Source organism: Melospiza melodia, chromosome 8, assembly GCF_035770615.1.
Source record: "Melospiza melodia melodia isolate bMelMel2 chromosome 8, bMelMel2.pri, whole genome shotgun sequence".
In the NCBI taxonomy this organism is placed as follows: Eukaryota; Metazoa; Chordata; class Aves; order Passeriformes; family Passerellidae; genus Melospiza; species Melospiza melodia.
Window position 1 is genome coordinate 9,215,218 of NC_086201.1, and position 16,825 is coordinate 9,232,042.

The following is a 16,825-nucleotide window of genomic DNA, read 5'->3' on the forward strand; positions in this document are numbered from 1 at the left end:
CACTCCCGCTTAATAGATTTTGTTCCCTGCGAAAAGGTGAGGACTCCTTTAATATTTTTCTGCTTTTGGGGGTATTTTTCTGTGTCATGGAAACACTGTAGCAGCCAGAGCAACTCGGTTTAGCTGAAAGCACCAGGCATCCACCGGCTTCTCCCATTGTTGTCACCAAGCAGCTGGGAGAGCCAGGACACACCACTTTGTATTTGTGTGGCCCTCTTTATACCTGAGTATCTTGGAAAGCAGCAGGAGCTGCAAGATAAAGCACCTCAAAAGCCCAGATAACTTTCATCACTGGTGGTAAAAGTTTCTTCAGTCATTTCCATAGCAGAAATGGGGGGTTTCCTCTGTTGTGCAGTGTTTGTGGACTGAGAAGCTGGGAAAAGCCTGTGTTGTGTGTGATTAATCCCAGTCACAAAAGGAGCTGGGTGTGCTGTTTGACAGATGGCTGGCTATGAACCAGCCCATGCCCAGATGGCTGAGATCAGTGCCATCCTGGCTTGTATCAGCAATAGTGTGGCCACAGGACCAGGGCCGTGACTGTCCCTTGTGCTGGGCACTCATGAAGCATCTTAAGTTCTGTGCTTATTTTTGGGACCATCACGACAATAAAGACATTTAGGTGCTGGAGTGTGTCCAGAGAAGGGAACAGAGCTGGGGAAACACCCTGGAGAAAAGCAGGCTCGAGGTGGATCTTATTGCTCTGTACAACACCCTGACAGGAGGCTGTAGCCAGGTGGGGGTCGGGTTCTTCTCCCAGGTTACGAGCGACAGGACAAGAAACGGCATCAAGGGTTTAAATGGAACATAGGGGAAAAATTCCTGCACAGAAAGGGTGGTCGAGCATTGGAACGGGCTGCCCGGGGAGGCGGTGGAAGCGTTCAAAAGCCGTGTGGATGTGGCGCTGGGGCCGTGGTTTAGCGGTGGCTTTGGCAGCCCTGAGGCAGCGCCGGCCCTCAGGGGCTCCTGTCCCGCCCCTGTCACTCCGGCCCGCTCCGCCTGCTGCCCCCCATCAGCTCCTAGCCCCACCTCTCTCGGCGCCGCGTCCAATCAGAAGCGCCCGCTGCTCCCGTCCCGGCCGCCCATTGGCGGAGACCGCTCCCCCGGCGCTGCCTCCATGGCGACGCGGCGGACGGGCACTCCAAGATGGCCGCCGAGCCGGGCGGCGGGCGCGCCCGGTCCATCCACTACTGCCGCCCGCCGCTCGTCGCCTTCACCGCCGGGCTCCTGCTGCTCCTGCCGCTGCCCCCCAGCATCTCCGCCTCCTCCTCCTGTCACCATCGCGTACCCAGCGGCGACCAGGTGGGATAGCCGGGGGTCTTCAGGCGGCCACGAGGGGTTTGGGAGGCAGAGGTGCCCTTGTTGGCCGTTCCCGCTGTTGCGTCCGGGCCGGGTTGTGCCGGGTCTGGCCCCGCTGCCCCGGCTATGGGCGCTAAGGACGGCGGGCGGGCACGGAGCATCCCGTTGCGGCGAGGGAAGGGTCGGGAAGGGCTGAGGGGGCTGGCTCGGAGCGGTGCTGCCGGCGGGAGGGAGCCGGGGCCGGGCCGCGGTGCCAGCCCGGGTGAGCTGCCTCATCCCGCCGCGTGCCTCTCCCTGCCAGGTCGTCTATCAAGTTCCTCTAAAGGAAAATCACGTCTCGAAGAGAAACGTGGATCAACAACTAAGAATTAAGATTGTGTATGACAGAAGCGTTGAGGAGTGAGTATAATGGTGTGGCAGACTTTTTTTTCTCTGTGGCTGAGAATGGAAACCTTGTGAACTAAAGCTCGTTTGTTTTGTTTTTTAAATATAGTTTGCTGCCTGAGAAAAGACACCTTATAAAGGTACGTTATATTTGCTTCCCCTTTTTGTTTTTATGTAATATAGATGAAATTAAGCCAGTTTAACTAAAACCTTGAATGCCAGCAATTTAGTATTTCTCTAGTCTAGGAAACTAAAGCTTTGTGTATAGATTATACCTTCATAACAAATAATTCCAGAATTCTGCTGCAGGGTGTTTGCTATATCCCAAGGTGCAAAAGTATCAGTGAGAAATGTGTATATAGTTTTTAAAAGCCTCTTTGAAGCTGTACATTCTGTTTTCCTTCCCATTTTCTCATTCCAATAACAACATATGGGAATACTTAAACGAAGTCTTTCCTGAATATGTTCATAATAATTAAACTTCTCAGAGAGTCAGGCTTTCCCCTGTGTGCTAAACCCCAATATCTAGCAAGTTTCCTGTAACTTGGTGGTTAATGCCTTTGGGGTGAGGTGTGTCTGCACTGCTCTGGGTGACTCTGTTTTTTGCTCTTTTCAGAACAAACTCTTCCCACAAGCTATATCTTATTTGGAGAAGACATTTCAAGTGCGCAAATCTGCCGGGGCTATATTGCTGAGCAGGTGAGTGAAAGTCTGCTGAAAATCACTTGCTATATTTGATATTTAACACTGTGCTGCATAGCCTTTCAAAGAAGATTAGAGTGTAGGAAGTGCCCTGCTGAATCAGATCAGTGACCCATCTGATCCAGTGGCAGATGCTCTTGTACAAATCTGCCAGTCTTCCACAAGCAACACCTGCATTTGCTGTAGCAATTGAAATATTGAAATTTTAGATATCCAAAGCTATACATGCTGCCAATTCTCTTTTATGTGTACCCCCATTTATGAACCTGGTTCTAATCTTTCTTTGAGCCTGTGGATGCTCCATTAACAACTGGAAGCATTATGTCTTCCTTGGTAAGGTAATTAACATTTTTCACTGTGAAAGTTATATCAAGTACCAACAGAGTGCTGTAAGGCTATTCTGTGGTTCTCTTTTAATAATAAAAGCCTTGACTGTCTCATGTTTCATTGAAGGCAATGTGTGACAAACCAGTATTTAAGGAGGAAAGCTGACCCTCACAGATATTGCCAAAAAGCCTGTGCAGACCATACAAGGTGTGGGCCAGTTATAGTTCCTGAGAAACACCTCCAGGTAAGCTAAGCTGTCCCAAGTGTTTCCTAATCTTTGAAATATTGCTATTTATGGTAATTAATGAAAAAGTGAATATTGGTAATTGTGCATAAGTGACCTGTTTGCTGGAGATAACTAAGTCTGAATGAAAGAATAGAAAAACTTAAATTAGTGTCAGTTTCTGTAGTTTATGTTGTTGAATCCAAACTCAAATAAAAAAACAAACAGGAACTGGTTACTGTCTTTTGAGCCCGTGTTCTAATGGCCTGTAAAGAGAGGATGAGATTTGGAGCTTGCTAAATTGCCATTAGTCACTTTGTTTTTCATCTTGGTCAATGAGTTGGAATTTCACAGAGTTAATAGTTGATTTTTTAAGACCTTGTTTGAAGAGGTAATCCACTGACTCAGGAGCATGGTGCAAGAAATGTTTCAGACTTGTTTACTTGATTCAACTGCAGTATGTGATCAGTAGATTTCTGGTTTTCTTTCTTTAACTAGGAAGTTTCAAGTGTGTCATTAAAAACACAGATTACATGAGAAATGCTGTTGCTACTTATGTACAGTAATTTTGTGAGCCAAGATTTTTTTTTAATTTATAAGAAATACAGGGTGCTAATCCTGGAAAGCTTGACAGGCTTTTTTTTTTTTGTTTGTTTTTTAAAGCTGCCACCTTCCTTGTATCTAATAAATCACAAGAGTTAGTAATTTGAAAGTTATCCCTTGGCTCTGGTTTTGTTTGCTGCTCTTCGCAGAGTGTTTTCTTATCTTCTGCTGTCTATTAGGATTTATTCTTGGCTTCAAGCTAGTTGAATTGTGTCAAATTTTGGTGAAAAGTGAAGTGTTGAACAGTTGCCTTTCCCCTCTGTACAGCAATGCAGGGTGTACAATGACAGTGACTGGCACCGCAGGCCCACGGGCTCCCCCGAGCAGGAGGGGGTTCGAGATGCTGACTTTGTGCTCTACGTCAGTGCTCTCACTACTGACAGGTGTGGCCATGAAAATATCATCGCATATGCAGCCTACTGCCAACTGGAAGCTGAAATGGACAGGCAAGTATTCCCTCTGCTGCAAACTCTGTTTTTAATTAAAAACTTTTGAGTTTCTTGATTGTTCGGATGTGGAGTTTGATTGTTTGCCTTTGTTGTGTAACAAAGGAGGTACCATCATGGACAAGCACTGCATTTATGTAAAATCACAAACCCATCAAATAGTGCTTTACTTGCAGAGTTGAGAAACAGAACTGAAAACTGATCCTCCACTGTAACTGCCTAAACTTTTTCTAAAGGTCCTGTTTCTCTAAGGTGAATGTCATGATTTCACAAACTTAAAGAATGCAAGTTCCTACTTATATTTTGTTTCCATTCAGTTGTAGTTACTGTCCCAGTCTTTGTACCTCCCCTAGGATCTTACCTAGAATTCAGGTCCCTTGTCACTGACACCTGTGCAGAATACTGAGTATAGAAATTGATTGACCCCATCCCACCACTCTCCATCCCAACAGTAAACTAGTCACTGTGCTGTTAACAGATATTTATTAATTATTGGGAAGGACATATTTTTACATTAGTCTGTATCTTCTTTAGATCTTCTGCTGCTTCAAGTTGAGCAATGATTTGAATTTTGTAGCATTTTTTCAAAAACCATTTCACTTTAAAACTCTCTTCCAGGCCAATAGCAGGATATGCTAACTTGTGTCCAAACATGATTTCAACGCAAGCTCAGGAATTTGTTGGCATGTTGTCTACAGTGAAACACGAGATAATCCATGCACTGGTAAGGGTTGATAAAATGTTGCCCTGAAATGGATGCCTGCTTGCTCACATGCCTCCAGCTTGTTGCCAAGAGAAGGATATTTGGTGGAGGAAAGCTCTTGATTTGCCTCCTTCCATTTGTGTTAATTGCCTTGCAGTGTTGTACTTCCAGTGTGTCTCTGGTGAGTGTGGGGATTCTTTCATGGTGGTTGACTTTGTATATGAATGTCTTACCAAGGGTATCCATGTGCTTGTTTTTTGACTTGAAGGGTTTCTCTGCTGGACTGTTTGCATTTTATCGTGATGATGATGGAAAACCTTTGACACCAAGATATGCAGATGGACTTCCTCATTATAATGAAAGGTATTTTTTTGGACCTTTTGGTACTCCCAATGAAGAATATTTTCATGTTGCTTTTTTAGGATGTATTCTTGCCTGTTAAAAATCCAACTTCATTCCATTATTAGAGTGACTTTCCTTTATAATGTTCAAACAGTGGTGAGTGGTGACTCTCTAGTCTTTCCTTACATTGTCATTAAGCACTTATATTATCCACATACACTATAAACTAAGAGAGGATTTCATTTATCAGAAAGCTGGAAGTTAAGCGTTACAATTATCCATGCTGCCTAATGTCAGTGCAGTTCATTTTTAAGATTTATGGTTATGCAGAACGGATGATGTGTGTAATCTGCTATGTGAATTTTCTGATTTGTTACAGAATAAGCAGTTTGCCTTCTTTTTTTCATGTTTTAGCTGGTATTGTAGATATTATTCTAGGAGATGAAGGGGTAGAGAGCTTTTTTTTATAATAGCAATACTGAGGGGTTTTATTTAATTTCTTACATTTTTGGTAACTGTAGAAAATGCACCTTGAGTCTATAACTAATCTTACTTTGCCCTGTTAAATCAGTTGTGTGTATAATAAACACATCTTAAAAAGGAGAAATGCTGCGTAAAAAAAAATTTAAATTTAGAAAGCATGAGGGAGTATAGAGATTATCCATGATTCTGTTTCTTATGGAGATAGATCTTTGTACAGTAACATGCCTTTCTTTGTGGGAAGGATTTGTAACCAAACCTTCTCCTTACAGCCTAGGTTTGTATCAGTGGAGCAATAAAGTTGTTCACAAAGCAGTGAGGCTGTGGGATGTACGTGGTGGCAAAATGCTGCGCCATGCTGTTCATCTTCTGGTGACACCTCGCGTCGTCGTAAGTGTGCATTGCCTTTCAAGCTTTGTGTGCCAAGGTTGCCAGGACATGCTTGAGTCATAAATATTTCTTATTCTTGAAGAATGCTCTTCCCTGAAAGCATGGCCCAAAGCCCTTGCCATTGACATTGTGTAATTGAGAGGGTGTAGCTGAAGTAAAGTATAAAATGGGTGACAGACAGTATGAAATAAATAAATTGACATAGTAAGAGAAATTGAAGGGAAATGAAATGACAGGAAGGTGAATTATAAAACGTTAAGCAAAACAGATGTTGAAGAAATTCCTTAATCCTACTCTTTAGATGTTTTCCTACAGATTTAAGACACCTCCTGCTCCTTTAATATTACTATTTTGTCATGTTTAAAAAGAAATTCCTCAAGGATTTTCAGAAATCTTTCTTGCTTCCCACGCGTCAGACTCTCTCTTTGTACCCTCAGCAGAACATATGCTCAAGTGTTAACAAATTGGATTTGGAAATAAGTCATAGTGTTAATCGCATTTGGCCACAAATAATCTTTTTGTTTTAAATCTAAGACAGTATATAGAGCAAACATGGATTACTTACCCCTGATTTTGCTCATTAATTTCAAGGAGATGAGTAGATGGTATGATAGCCTTGCTGTTGGGGTGCTTGCTTAGTCAGCCTCTGAGTAGAAAACAAAATGGTAGAAAAAGAAATGCTGAAATACTTTTAATAGGTAATTCCAGAGCATTAGGACTGCATGTGGGTGTCCATCTCAGTATTTTGAGAGCTGTGTTGAAATGTTTTCTTTCTAGGAAGAAGCCCGAAAACATTTTAATTGTCCAATTCTAGAGGGAATGGAGCTTGAAAATCAAGGTGGCATGGGTACTGAGCTCAACCACTGGGAGAAGAGGTTGTTGGAGGTTTGTGCTGATACTAGGAATGGAAGGGAATGTGGAAATGTCTGCTCCCTGTGCTTTGATTTTTAGGTTTATGGTGGTACCTACTGGAGCCTTGAAAATGCAGGAGTATCAAACCTCATTGAAATACATCACAAATAGTACTTGATACTTAAATATTTAGAGGTCAGATTCCTAGATACATCTGTCTTTTAGCCTTCTTGCTAGGTTTCAGAGTATGAGATCAAGTGTTACTGAAAAGCTAAATGTCTCTTACTCCTGTCTGCCATTTACCCTTTTGAGAAGGTTTGCTCCTGTTTTGTGGCAAAGGGAGTATTCCTTTTAGTCCATTGAGTTTTGTTGCCCTCTGCCTCTAAAATACTTCATCATTCTATTTATTATCTTGACTTCATCTTTTTTCACGTGCTCTGGCTTTAGCTTTTGCCCTGGCTCCTCCAGAACCTTGCCTGACCAAGGAAACACTTATTTCCCTCTTGGCATTTAAGCTAATTTTTATTTGTAACTTAGCACTGTGTGATATTTTTGGCAGAGTTACATTGTCTAGTCATTGTTTTATGCAGTAAGGTAAACAAGAAGGGAAATACTTCTGGACAGTCTTTTTATGAAGGAGTATGGGATTTGATTGTCAATAGTAAAAAGAGTACAGAATAAAATGCTTTTTCCTAAGAAGCATTTTCTTACAATAATGATTTTGAGTGGTTTATCAATCATAACTGGTAACTTTCAGAATGAAGCAATGACTGGATCCCACACTCAGAATCGAGTCTTTTCCAGGATCACCTTAGCATTAATGGAAGACACAGGGTAAGAATTGAGAATGGGGGGGTGGGATTTAGTTCATTTGTGTTTGGTTTGCTTGTACTTGATTTTATTTCAAATTGATGCACTTGTGCTTATCCCTCTGCAGCAGAGTGGATTATCATATAATTAGTTTTACATTACACAAGTAATCGTACCTTGTATGTTACTTTTTATTCACGTGTTTCAAAACCCATTTTTAATCTAGCCTTAAAAAGCCAGGCATTGCAATCCAAAGTGCTGTTTGTAGCATTTACTTTTTGTCTTAATGTAAGCATTCTTTCAATTGTATCCAATACATATTGATTTTTTTCAGTTCTTCTTGCAGATAGAAAACAGAATTGACTGAAGTTTCATCTTTCTGTATGCATTGTTCCTTTGCAGATCACAACATTTTCTTCTAGTTCATTGTGAATTGAAAAATAGTGAAGTCCTAATGTATTTTCCTATAGGCAGAAGGGGATGCAGTTTCCTTTTTACTTAATTTGAAAACCTTAAGGCATAATATGAAATTCTTGGAACTGCTGTTTTATTAATCAGAACAGTAATTTTTGAAGTAACTATATTCTCATTTTAAAATACCTTTACAGGTGGTATAAAGCAAATTACAGCATGGCAGAGAAATTAGACTGGGGACGCAATAAAGGCTGTGACTTTGTAATGAAGAGCTGCAAATTCTGGATTGACCAGAAGAGACAAAAGTAAGAATACTGTCTTAAAAAAATTAAAAATAAAGAGGAAACCCTGATGCTTGTTTACATTTGTCCTTCAAATGTACCTCAGTACAAAGAGGTTGAGGTTGGTAGAGATGAAAAAGGAATACTGCCCCGCATCCCACCCAATTACAATAAATACAGAGGCAAACAGGGTGCAGAATGCATTTACACCATGAGAAGGCTGCACTTTAGGAAGGACAGGTAGGACTTACTCTAAAAGTCTTTGCCTTCTTATTTTATCCCTTTTGATTGGGAATACTGCCTGTGTCATTTTGCTGGAATGTACTTAAAGCAGCTGAAGGAGATGGCAGGCTGTGTCTTGAAGATGGCTATCTTGTTTGTTCCTTACAACCTTGTTTGTCCTTTACAATCCTCAAACATTTCTAGGACACAGCTGCATAGTGGGCCTGTTTTGCTTATATTTTTTGTTCTTTAAAATTTACAAAGCTGTGTCATTAAAACTAAATAGCTGAATGCATTGTAACTTTGTTTGCTGGCTTGATATTCTTTAAATCAGAAAGGTCAAAACCAGAAAAATAAGAAAAACTAGCCTCCAGAGCAGAAGTCAGTGCTTCTTTGTGTGATTGACTGAATCTAGGGGAGAATGGGAACAAACAGTCTTGACAGGCTGCTTATGTAAAGCAATTTAATTGATCTGATGTGATTTTTATTCTGGTTTTGTTGGCTTGCTTTTTGTTTTTGAGGAAGCAATTAATCAGTCCATACTGCGACACTTTGAGGAGTAATCCTTTGCAGTTAACCTGCAGACAGGACCAAAGAGCAGTAGCAGTGTGCAACTTGCAGAAGTTTCCAAAGCAGTTACCTCAGGAATATCAGGTATAATGGATCCTACTTTACAAATAACTGGAATGTTTTCATTGTTGAGCTTTGCAGCCTGATGATTGCATTTGTTTCAGTATTTTTTCTTCTGAACTATCAGATGACAGTAGATATTGTGAAAAATGTCTACCTAGTTTATTACAAGGAGTTGGAAGACTGATAAAAACCCCTTGTGATCTTAATAAAAGAAAATTATGTTGCTTTGCTGTCTAGCCAAATACCAGATAGAAATGTTGCCATGTAACAGAAATCCCCCAAAATATCTTGTTTGAGGGATTTCTTCCCCCAGTCTTCTGCCTTTTGTCACTGCACACTAAGAAATCTGTTCTGTTTACATCCCAAGAATGTAATTATTACAGAGGGGAATCAGGGACAAAAGCTGGATGCATGCAGATGTCAATCTCTCATTATTTATGTATTCTTAAATACTTCTGGCTCATCTGGTTCATGAGTATTGTAAGGTGCTGTTAATAGCATTCCTGAGTAGTAACAGCTGATGTTCTTGCAGCTGTAGTGATTTGGACTATTTAAAAAAATAGCTGTACTCTTGCCTTTGCACAAACTGCTTCACTACTGTATTTTGCTTTGCAGTACTTTGACAATCTTAATGGAGTACCAGCAGAAGAACTGCCTTACTATGGTGGCTCAGTAGAAATTGCTGACTATTGTCCCTTTAGTCAGGAATTCAGCTGGCATTTGAGTGGTGAATTTCAACGCAGTTCAGACTGTAGAATAATTGAAAACCAGCCAGGTCAGTATTCAGGACTTCAGGGTGGTTTTGCAGAGATTGCATTTGTTAACTTGGAATGGACTTGCTGCATGTTCAGACTAATTGCATGTGAATTTTTTCACTCGTGAGGTTTCACACCACCCGCTGTGTAAGAAGAAGCATAGCACAGCTATTGTGTAACACCTGAGGCAAACTCACATATCTAATGCAGGAATTGCATAGGGACTGAAGAGATACTACCCCAAATAACCCAAATACAAGACAGAGAATGGGGGTGGGAGAGAGGGTTGTTTATTGAGGCTCTGAAATGTGATTGCACTTTTCACCTTTGTGGGTATTTTGTTCAAGGCCAGCGTCTTTGTGGGTTATCAGAACATGGGCTTGTCTCCTAGTGTAATGCATGCATGTTCAGTATTGCAGAGCTCCAGAATGCTGTGGGATATTACCTGTCTGTGCAGTTGTCTCAAAAACAAACACCCTCTGCCCTCAAACCAGCAATCACAGCTGGCATTCCCTGAGAGTAAACATAACCACTTTCTGATAGAAATGCTTACTCATTGTGGGGGTTTTTTGTGGTTGGTTGATTATTTTATTTGTTTCTTAAATCTTGTGTTTCTTCCCACGTTATTTTCAAGATGGTATAATTCCCAAATTGATAATAATTCAGGGTCTGAAATTTTCCCAAAGTAAACCTTGAATTGCGTGTGGGGACATTGATTAGATAGCCTTTTAAATTGATGTGGGCTTTCTGTTCCTCTGGTTAACTTGTAATTCAGTGTATTCTTCTACCTTAGATCCTACCAAAAACTATGGTGCAGAGAAATATGGACCAAACTCTGTATGTCTTATTCAGAAATCTGCTTTTGTTATGGAACAGTGCAGGAGGAAACTCAGTTACCCTGACTGGGGTAGTGGATGTTATCAAGTAAGTATTCATTGGATTTTTAGTGGGTTTTCTTTTTTAATAACCCTAAAAGGAAAAGTCAGGCTTAAAATGTTGGTTGTGACTGTTAGAATTTTTCACTTGCATTGTAATCTGTGGATCATATAACATACTTTGAAAACAATCTTCCAACCATAAGTCTGTAATTTAGATAGTTAAGTGTGTGATTGCTGGTATGGCGGCTTCCAGTCTCACTAGGGACATCATCTGTCTTACCCCATGGCACTTTATCCTCAGCTAAGAAGCAATACTTCCATGAAATATTCTGTTGTTGAAGCTCAATATTAATTAGTCACTCTGATTTTTCAGAGGTGGAAAGCACTGTGCACATGTCACTTACTTCTCATTTTCTTTGCGACAATCTCACTAAAGGTGTCACGTTTAGTAACTGCACAACTCTGCAAAAGTGGTCATTAGCAGAAGCCAAGTTTTACTCATTCTCAGCTGATGATCTGCATAATCACACAAAAAGAGTATAGTCAGTGCTTTGAAGAAGGATTTCTGAATCTTATAGTTGCCCAGATTGCATTAAAATACCTGCAGTTAATCTGTGCTGCTGATAAATCACTGTAGGTGCACAGTTTGTGGTAATTGGGAGTGGGGCTGCCTCACTGAGCCTCATCCCCAATGGGCACAGCTGTGAGCAGCAGGTGAGCAGCACTGACAGCAATGAGCCAGGGAGTGCCCAGGGGCACTGACCAACCACCAAAGGGAGCAGAGGGCACACAGGTGCAATGCATGAACATGAGGGTTATAAAAGGTTGGGCTAAAGAACAAGAAGGGCAGACACTGAAGCCTTCTGAAGTGGTCTGGTGTTACTCTGAATGGGTTGAAGCCTTCTGTAATTGTGTGACAATATTCTGTGTATTGTGGCTGTCTCAACTGTGACATGCTGCAACAAATCATAGTACAGACTTGACTCTTACTCTTTTATTTGAAGGTTTCTTGCTCTCCACAAGGGCTGCATGTGTGGGTCAAGGACACTGAGTACTTGTGCAGCCGCTCAGGCCAGGTGCTGACTGTGAGCATTCAGATGAATGGCTGGGTACACGTTGGCAATCTGATTTGCCCAGCCTGTTCAGACTTCTGTGACTCCTGTCCCCCAGAGAGGGATCCTCCAGCTTCTAACTTAACAAGAGCTGCACCCATTGGTAAGTTGCCTTTTTTGCTGAAGTGAAACTTCAGTATTAAATATCTGAAAGCGTCAAAGCTTTGTGTCTGCTCTGACTGTCAGGAACAGGGAAGGAAGGCTATGGCTATTTTAAGATCCTGGGTGTAGGAGGCAGAGGAAATAGGAAAGGTGCCCTGTGTTTTGCTGTGCAGTCGTGCAGAACAGTGACTAACACAGGAGAAATGTGTCTGAAACATAACGCCTGCATGTCACGTCCCCTTCTGGTAATCATCCCAGAGATCCAGCTTTAGCCTGGGAATTTGTCAGGAAATCTGACCTGTGTTTTGAAGGCCATATTGTTATTATAATCTTTAAAATTACCACCTTGATGGAAAGTGAGTTCTCACATGTAATAACTTCCTATTGATAATGTTCATGTTGTAATGCAGAAAGACGAGAGTCAGTTTTCTTTTTGAGGAAGGTAAAAAGCTGAATTCACTAAATACCAGTTAACGTTTTGTCAAGAAGTTTGTTTTAACTCTTTGGTGATTTTTAGTGTTCTCTTTGTAATTTTATCTTGTCTTTAAATGTAAAATTTTTTTTTTTTAAATTTTAGACTTATGCTCCTGCTCATCCAGCCTGGTTGTAACCCTTTGGCTGCTGGTAGCCAACTTAGTTCCTCTGCTAACAGGATTGTTTCTCTGCGCATAGACTTGAGCTTGGGGCAAGAAGAAGTTCTGAGACAATTCCCATCCTGCTGCCCTCCTTGCTGTGGAGCACGGGGGTTCTGTCTCAGCAGGCAGCTCTCTCCTGCTGAACCTCATCTCCCCTGGCAAGTATTGCTGCACACAGTAGTCAGGGAGGTGTTGACAAAAGCAGGCAGAATTTTGAGAGGAGGAAAATTTACCTTGTCATCTCAATAAGTGCCAGTATTTTCCTGAATTGCAGTCTGTGGGGGTTTTTTGATGCAATAACAAGATCCACTTTGCCAACTGTGTTAAACTACCTGGCAGCTCAGTCAACATTTGAAATGGGAACTCTTCTGTAATAGAACTGAGGGCTGGTTTTTTGTTATGTCTGTTGTGTGATTGGTAGCAAAGCATCCTCAAACTGGAAATATACCTCAGTGGTTTAGTCAAAAGCCATGTAAAAATCAGTTGTCATCACATAACCAAGGCCTAAAGAGGCTGGTAATTTGTTTCTTTGTTTTTTTAATTCTTAAAATTTATGAGGGAGGAAAGAATGTAATTGGATAAACCAGTGGTTGGCAGATTCCTCCGCAATGTATTCTGCAGCTTTGAGCCCCCTCAGAATTCATACTCGGTAAAGCAGCTAATTCTTGGGGTTCATTACATCTTCCTACATGCACAAAATGGAATTTCAGACTGGTAACCAGTACAGCTGTCTAAAAATCCCATTTTCATTGAGCGTGTGCCAGTTCTACTGTGAAAGTTAATACATCACATTTGAATATCCTCTAGAGTTTGCCAGGCAAATGCATTTCAGTACTGGTACTCATACTGTAAATTTGGGATAGGATTTATGATTATTTTTCATTTTGTTGGTTTGTTTCTCAAATAATGGCATTATTGTTTCAAAACTGGTATGAACATTACTGCAGATGTTCTCACTTCTTGTTGAAGAGCAAACCAGTAGCAATGGCAGCTATAATCTTACAGGATCATGCTGATGTCTCTAGACCAAAAACTATATTGAATGTGGAAGGAAAGCCTAATCTTTTCTTTTTTTCTTCCCTCTACTCTTTTTGGACATGTAAATACTATGGATTATTTGAGTATTTTTAGTAAGCTGGGAATCAGATGGTTTGAGCCACATGAGGGCACACCTTGCTACAAAATTAATCACTTGATGACAAAATATATAAGAGGAAGGAAATGAGTAAAATCTGTCAAGGTAAGGACAGCTGCTCTATAGGACCCTTATTTCTATTTATTTCTGACTATAATGTGTTTACAAATAATCCTGTTCAGAGGTAAAGAAACCCTTTGTGGTTCAATCCACTGTCTGTCCTTTTAGGACAGTTTTCACTCCTGGAAAAGTGTTAAATTTAAGGGGGCAGACATGCCCATTGCACTAAAAAATGCAGATATAGGGAGAAAGATGATGTTACTCTGCTTCTTAAATGTTCTGTGGCATTATAATTGTCAGTGACTGGATCCCTTTCCTAAATGGAAAGCAGGGAGATGGAGTAAAACTTTAGGTACAATTATACTGTAATAATAGGACTTCCATCATGATTGTAAGAAACTCTTTGTGCCTACTGGACTTGATTTTGTTGGATTTTTTAATTATTATTTTTTTTTTATTTAAGGAAACTTATGACACTGCTGAGGCAAGTAAGGTGCAACCTTAAACTGTCTAAAGACATCACAGTTGAGAGCACCTTGCACTGGGCTAGTTCTCCTTCCTAACTGCAGGTTAAGCTTGCTGTGAATTACACAAGGCCTAGGCTAGCCTTAAATCAGTGTCTCAGAGAAGCAATACAAGTCAGGACTCAAAGGCTTTAAAATTGTACAAACTGAATTACTAAACTTTCAGATTGACAAGTGATCAGTAATTATTTTAATATAGCACAAAACAGTCAATGTAAACTGATACCTGGAAAACATAAAGGTTTGAGAGAATACATCTTAAGTCCCAGAGGTTGATATTGTATTTTTTGTCTGTTGTGCAATAATGCAGTTGAAATGGTATCACTGAACAACAATGCTTTTGATACTTGAAAAGAAATTACTGGTTATTTTTTCTTACTGTGAAATGTTTGCACTGTCTGAACTTTCTGGTTAACTTTATAACTGTTAAACTTTTTAACTGGTGTTAATATATTGTGCTCAGTATTTGATATGCTGGTCTCCTGTTTGTCTAAGTGTGAGATTTGTCATATTTAATTGAATATTTTTATCTTCTACACAGTTGTTTATCTTGAGGGCTTTTGTTCTTTTAATCTCTCTTCCTGAGAATTAACTGAAAGATGGGTTAGAAACTTGATGCTTACCTACTTCTGAATTGTATGCATTAATTGAAGAAGATTTTTTTCCCTTTCAATACAAAGCACTACATCCCCTATCAGCCTGTTAGAGCTCTTGTGGTCAGGTTCACCAGTACCTGCAAAGCAGCTGCATCGGTGAATCAGTGAAGTAAAACTGCTACTGCCTTAATAATCTGAGGTTTCATTGTAATTTCTTTGTGCTGCAGCCCTGGAGCTGCCTGTGAACTGCAGAACTGGACGTGACTTTGGTGGGTCGGGCATGGAAGGTACTTCAGTCAGAAAAATGCAACATCATCCATCCCACCAGTGGGTTAGCAGCTGCTAGCAGCTGTGGCCTTGTGGGAACTGCCAGGGAATGTGTCAGCTTAAAGTGGCAATGAACTGGTAGCTGTCATAGAGAATATTTGAGTAAAGCTGACTACCTCAGTTCTGTTTGTCTTTGCGTTCAGCTTTTAGCCTGCTGTGAACTTCCAGATCTTAACATGAATTAAGTCAAATCATGTCTCAGGTTTTTAAGAGTAAAATTACTACAGTAGGAAGCATAAGCCATTTTTGAGTATAGAACACAGCTAAAATTGTAGCTTAAGCAGCTCAGTTATGTAGCCTTAAGTGTAGTTTCTGCCATAAAATTCAGAATTCTTTTAAATAAATGCAACGTTTGCTGTGTTAGGTGTCCTGACCACACATGACCAGCCAGTCCCTCCTATTGCATCTCTTAATTGTGAAAACTTGGAAATACAGCCCGTTGAAGCCTTTGTGTTTCCACCAGAGAAGACTGGGCAGCAGGAGCCCTGGAAGTTGTGCTGAGATGCATGAGTTTGCTCATCTGTAACAGAAATATTTTTGGTGTATAGTGTCCACAATTTTACCTTTATAATTTTTTAAAAATATTCCATGTTTGCTTAGGGAAGATAAATTAGTCTTGCAGTATTTTTTGGTCCCAGTAGTTCAAAAAATTTCAATTAGAAATTGAAGCAAGTCATCTTTTAGGAACACATTTTTTCTAGTGTTGCAATTATAAGGAGGAGGGATAGCTTTTGGCTGGAGAATGCAGCAAGTAAAATCATATGGAAAAGCAGCAATTCATTCCTCCTGAAATGAGTTGAGGTCTTGGGATACAGTCACAGCCCTTGATGTAGGTTAATTACTGAATTATATCCCCCATTAATTGACTGTCAGTCCAACCCAGCTCATTCTTTCTGCTGAGCTCTAATAAACTGGGGAGGCTGATGTCTGAGAGCAGACATATCCACAATCCCTTATGAGACCAGTTGTTTTTAAATCTTCCTGTCCTGCACATCTTTCTGCTTGATGATATTCAGTAGAGAGGGAGGTGTGCATCCTTCCTTCCCCACATTTCCCAGGAGTGACTTCCAGCCAGCTGAGCAGCTCAGGGTGTTTTCCCTGCAAGACTGAACCCCTGTTTTTAGCTTGTCTGGATGTGTGGGTGCCTGCCTGCATGTATGAACTGCTCTGCAGGAGCTGGGGCTGTCTGTGCACTGAATAACGGGATCTTACATTACCAGACTTCCAAAGTGCAAATGTTGCCTTTTTAATGTGAAGCTTACCTTGGAGATAAAACAACAGTTTTGAGAGAACTGGCTGACCTTGAACATGTGTTTCCTATTTTGGTACAGAATGTAAATATAGAACTAACTATTTTACACAGATTTTGGCTGGACTGAGATATAAGGGCTAATTTGTGTTATTTACGGAGTAAAAAAATCCTTATTTTACTGTTTAAAAAAGGTATGTCATGCAACAGAAGAAAAAACTGTTCTTCAATAAAATATCTGTAGAATATTAATTCTTCTTGTCCTTTTCTTTGAGAGCTGACAATGATTAACTGCAAGAGTAAGAGCAATAAAGAACCACTATTACAACAGTCATTTATTTTGT

At 40.6% G+C, this 16,825-nt stretch overlaps 1 protein-coding gene across 1 annotated transcript; it reads left to right on the forward strand.

Annotated features, from left to right (window-relative positions):
• The first annotated feature begins 1,143 nt into the window (after positions 1-1,143).
• LMLN (leishmanolysin like peptidase) lies at positions 1,144-16,806 on the forward strand. Its single transcript, XM_063161672.1, has 17 exons — positions 1,144-1,299; positions 1,598-1,695; positions 1,790-1,820; positions 2,297-2,379; positions 2,836-2,953; positions 3,803-3,981; positions 4,600-4,705; positions 4,953-5,047; positions 5,779-5,896; positions 6,674-6,781; positions 7,506-7,582; positions 8,167-8,277; positions 8,997-9,129; positions 9,724-9,883; positions 10,657-10,787; positions 11,746-11,956; positions 12,533-16,806. The coding sequence occupies exons 1-17, from the start codon at positions 1,144-1,146 to the stop codon at positions 12,625-12,627; spliced, it is 2,010 nt and encodes a 669-aa protein (XP_063017742.1). The 3' UTR covers positions 12,628-16,806.
• Positions 16,807-16,825: the final 19 nt, after the last annotated feature.